The sequence below is a fragment of the Phoxinus phoxinus genome, assembly GCF_949152265.1.
Source record: "Phoxinus phoxinus genome assembly, chromosome: 17".
Taxonomy (NCBI): domain Eukaryota; kingdom Metazoa; phylum Chordata; class Actinopteri; order Cypriniformes; family Leuciscidae; genus Phoxinus; species Phoxinus phoxinus.
This window is the reverse complement of record NC_136892.1, coordinates 34155452-34160451: the sequence shown is the minus strand read 5'-3', so window position 1 is coordinate 34160451 and position 5000 is coordinate 34155452. Positions and strand designations below refer to the sequence as shown.

Here is a 5000-nt window from a genome sequence, read left to right as displayed (position 1 = left end):
GGCAGTTATTACATTAATCACACGATGATATCAATATTGTGCTTCAGATGGGCAGTTATTACATTAATAACTCGATAATCTCAGATATTGTGCTTCAGATGGGCAGTTATTACATTAATAACTCGATAATCTCAGATATTGTGCTTCAGATGGGCAGTTATTACATTAATAACTCGATAATCTCAGATATTGTGCTTCAGATGGGCAGTTATTACATTAATAACTCGATAATCTCAGATATTGTGCTTCAGATGGGCAGTTATTACATTAATCACACGATGATATCAATATTGTGCTTCAGATGGGCAGTTATTACATTAATAACTCGATAATCTCAGATATTGTGCTTCAGATGGGCAGTTATTACATTAATAACTCGATAATCTCAGATATTGTGCTTCAGATGGGCAGTTATTACATTAATAACTCGATAATCTCAGATATTGTGCTTCAGATGGGCAGTTATTACATTAATCACACGATGATATCAATATTGTGCTTCAGATGGGCAGTTATTACATTAATAACTCGATAATCTCAGATATTGTGCTTCAGATGGGCAGTTATTACATTAATAACTCGATAATCTCAGATATTGTGCTTCAGATGGGCAGTTATTACATCAATAACTCGATAATCTCAGATATTGTGCTTCAGATGGGCAGTTATTACATTAATAACTCGATAATCTCAGATATTGTGCTTCAGATGGGCAGTTATTACATTAATAACTCGATAATCTCAGATATTGTGCTTCAGATGGGCAGTTATTACATTAATAACTCGATAATCTCAGTATATTGTGCTTCAGATGGGCAGTTATTACATTAATAACTCGATAATCTCAGTAATTGTGCTTCAGATGGGCAGCTATTACATTAATAACTCGATAATCTCAGTATATTGTGCTTCAGATGGGCAGTTATTACATTAATAACTCGATAATCTCAGATATTGTGCTTCAGATGGGCAGTTATTACATTAATAACTCGATAATCTCAGATATTGTGCTTCAGATGGGCAGTTATTACATTAATAACTCGATAATCTCAGTAATTGTGCTTCAGATGGGCAGTTATTACATTAATAACTCGATAATCTCAGATATTGTGCTTCAGATGGGCAGTTATTACATTAATAACTCGATAATCTCAGATATTGTGCTTCAGATGGGCAGTTATTACATTAATAACTCGATAATCTCAGATATTGTGCTTCAGATGGGCAGTTATTACATTAATAACTCGATAATCTCAGATATTGTGCTTCAGATGGGCAGTTATTACATTAATAACTCGATAATCTCAGATATTGTGCTTCAGATGGGCAGTTATTACATTAATAACTCGATAATCTCAGATATTGTGCTTCAGATGGGCAGTTATTACATTAATAACTCGATAATCTCAGATATTGTGCTTCAGATGGGCAGTTATTACATTAATAACTCGATAATCTCAGATATTGTGCTTCAGATGGGCAGTTATTACATTAATAACTCGATAATCTCAGATATTGTGCTTCAGATGGGCAGTTATTACATTAATAACTCGATAATCTCAGTAATTGTGCTTCAGATGGGCAGTTATTACATTAATAACTCGATAATCTCAGATATTGTGCTTCAGATGGGCAGTTATTACATTAATAACTCGATAATCTCAGTAATTGTGCTTCAGATGGGCAGTTATTACATTAATAACTCGATAATCTCAGATATTGTGCTTCAGATGGGCAGTTATTACATTAATAACTCGATAATCTCAGTAATTGTGCTTCAGATGGGCAGTTATTACATTAATAACTCGATAATCTCAGTAATTGTGCTTCAGATGGGCAGTTATTACATTAATAACTCGATAATCTCAGATATTGTGCTTCAGATGGGCAGTTATTACATTAATAACTCGATAATCTCAGATATTGTGCTTCAGATGGGCAGTTATTACATTAATAACTCGATAATCTCAGATATTGTGCTTCAGATGGGCAGTTATTACATTAATAACTCGATAATCTCAGTAATTGTGCTTCAGATGGGCAGTTATTACATTAATAACTCGATAATCTCAGTAATTGTGCTTCAGATGGGCAGTTATTACATTAATAACTCGATAATCTCAGTAATTGTGCTTCAGATGGGCAGTTATTACATTAATAACTCGATAATCTCAGTAATTGTGCTTCAGATGGGCAGTTATTACATTAATAACTCGATAATCTCAGATATTGTGCTTCAGATGGGCAGTTATTACATTAATAACTCGATAATCTCAGATATTGTGCTTCAGATGGGCAGCTTGTCTCGGCAGCTTCGGGAAACGCTCGTCTCGTATCACAGTCTGAATGACAGCGAGTGGAACATCGCCAAGAAATCGGTCAGTTCCCTTTAAATCCTGTCAGGTAAATATTTCCCGCGGTTGAGTTTCGCGCGTTTCAAACACGTCAGTTCTTCTTCTCCGCTTCTTGCAGAAGGATGTGACCGTTTGGAGGAAACCATCGGACGAGTTCAGCGGCTATCTGTGAGTTTAGAGTCGCTAAACAGCAGCGCTAATCGAGGGAACCAGTGCTGAACCAGTGCTGAACCAGTGCTGAACCAGTGCTGAACCAGTGCTGAACGATGGGTTGTCTGTGCAGATATAAAGCCGAAGGGACCGTGGCGGATCATCCGCGCAGGATCATCGAGTTCATGGTTCCCGGACCCCGCAGGATGGAGTGGGACAGTCTGATGACGTCACTGGAGATCGTGAAGACGCTGGACGAGGAGGTCAATGTCCATGTTAATGTGCAGAGTTATGAAAGCAGAGTTATAAAAGCTGAGTTATGAAAGCTGAGTTATGAAAGCTGAGTTATGAAAGCTGGTGAATGTTCTACGCGATAAACTTGCCATAAACACCACACAGCAGTATTTCTAGATTATTCAGATTCATGTCTGCCACGCGCTGTAGTTAAACTGTTCAGGGTTAAACTGTTCAGGGTTAAACTGTTCCGGGTTAAACTGTTCCGGGTTAGACTGTTCCGGGTTAAACTGTTCCGGGTTAGACTGTTCAGGGTTAAACTGTTCCGGGTTAGACTGTTCCGGGTTAGACTGTTCAGGGTTACACTGTTCAGGGTTAAACTGTTCTGGGTTAAACTGTTCCGGGTTAGACTGTTCCGGGTTAAACTGTTCCGGGTTAAACTGTTCCGGGTTAGACTGTTCCGGGTTAGACTGTTCCGGGTTAGACTGTTCCGGGTTAGACTGTTCAGGGTTACACTGTTCAGGGTTAAACTGTTCTGGGTTAAACTGTTCCGGGTTAGACTGTTCCAGGTTAAACTGTTCCGGGTTAAACTGTTCCGGGTTAGACTGTTCCGGGTTAAACTGTTCCGGGTTAGACTGTTCAGGGTTACACTGTTCAGGGTTAAACTGTTCCGGGTTAAACTGTTCCGGGTTAGACTGTTCCGGGTTAAACTGTTCCGGGTTAAACTGTTCCGGGTTAAACTGTTCAGGGTTAAACTGTTCCGGGTTAAACTGTTCAGGGTTAAACTGTTCCGGGTTAGACTGTTCAGGGTTACACTGTTCAGGGTTACACTGTTCAGGGTTAAACTGTTCCGGGTTAAACTGTTCCGGGTTAAACTGTTCAGGGTTAAACTGTTCCGGGTTACACTGTTCCGGGTTAAACTGTTCAGGGTTAAACTGTTCTGGGTTAAACTGTTCCTGGTTAGACTGTTCCGGGTTAAACTGTTCCGGGTTAAACTGTTCAGGGTTAAACTGTTCCGGGTTAAACTGTTCAGGGTTAAACTGTTCCGGGTTAGACTGTTCAGGGTTACACTGTTCCGGGTTACACTGTTCAGGGTTACACTGTTCAGGGTTAAACTGTTCCGGGTTAAACTGTTCCGGGTTAGACTGTTCCGGGTTAGACTGTTCCGGGTTAGACTGTTCCGGGTTAGACTGTTCAGGGTTACACTGTTCAGGGTTAAACTGTTCCGGGTTAGACTGTTCCGGGTTAGACTGTTCAGGGTTACACTGTTCAGGGTTAAACTGTTCCGGGTTAAACTGTTCCGGGTTAAACTGTTCCGGGTTAGACTGTTCAGGGTTACACTGTTCAGGGTTAAACTGTTCTGGGTTAAACTGTTCTGGATTAAACTGTTCCGGGTTAGACTGTTCAGGGTTAAACTGTTCCGGGTTAAACTGTTCCGGGTTAGACTGTTCCGGGTTAGACTGTTCAGGGTTAAACTGTTCCGGGTTAGACTGTTCCGGGTTAGACTGTTCCGGGTTAAACTGTTCAGGGTTAAACTGTTCCGGGTTAAACTGTTCCGGGTTAGACTGTTCAGGGTTAAACTGTTCCGGGTTAGACTGTTCCGGGTTAGACTGTTCCGGGTTAAACTGTTCCGGGTTAGACTGTTCCGGGTTAGACTGTTCAGGGTTAAACTGTTCCGGGTTAGACTGTTCCGGGTTATACTGTTCCGGGTTAAACTGTTCAGGGTTAAACTGTTCCGGGTTAAACTGTTCCGGGTTAGACTGTTCCGGGTTAAACTGTTCAGGGTTAAACTGTTCAGGGTTAAACTGTTCCGGGTTAAACTGTTCAGGGTTAAACTGTTCCGGGTTAAACTGTTCCGGGTTAGACTGTTCCGGGTTAGACTGTTCCGGGTTAGACTGTTCCGGGTTAGACTGTTCCGGGTTAGACTGTTCCGGGTTAGACTGTTCCGGGTTAGACTGTTCAGGGTTAGACTGTTCCGGGTTACACTGTTCCGGGTTAGACTGTTCCGGGTTACACTGTTAGGGTTAGACTGTTCAGGGTTAAACTGTTCCGGGTTAAACTGTTCCGGGGTAGACTGTTCCCGGTTAGACTGTTCCGGGTTAGACTGTTCCGGGTTAGACTGTTCAGGGTTAAACTGTTCCGGGTTAGACTGTTCCGGGTTAGACTGTTCCGGGTTAAACTGTTCAGGGTTAAACTGTTCAGGGTTAAACTGTTCCGGGTTAAACTGTTCCGGGTTAGACTGTTCAGGGTTAAACTGTTCCG

General features: G+C 41.3%; 1 protein-coding gene across 2 annotated transcripts in view; it reads left to right on the top strand.

The window, feature by feature from the left end:
* stard4 (StAR related lipid transfer domain containing 4) overlaps nt 1–5000 on the top strand; it is a 9307-nt gene that overhangs the window by 351 nt on the left and 3956 nt on the right. The window contains exons 2-4 of one of the 2 annotated variants that reach the window (XM_079585237.1): nt 2292–2378; nt 2473–2522; nt 2638–2767. In XM_079585237.1, coding sequence (XP_079441363.1) covers nt 2292–2378; nt 2473–2522; nt 2638–2767 — 267 coding nt within the window. Of the gene's footprint in view, nt 1–2277; nt 2379–2472; nt 2523–2637; nt 2768–5000 lie in introns of both variants that reach the window. The other variant, XM_079585236.1, reaches the window with a different exon arrangement.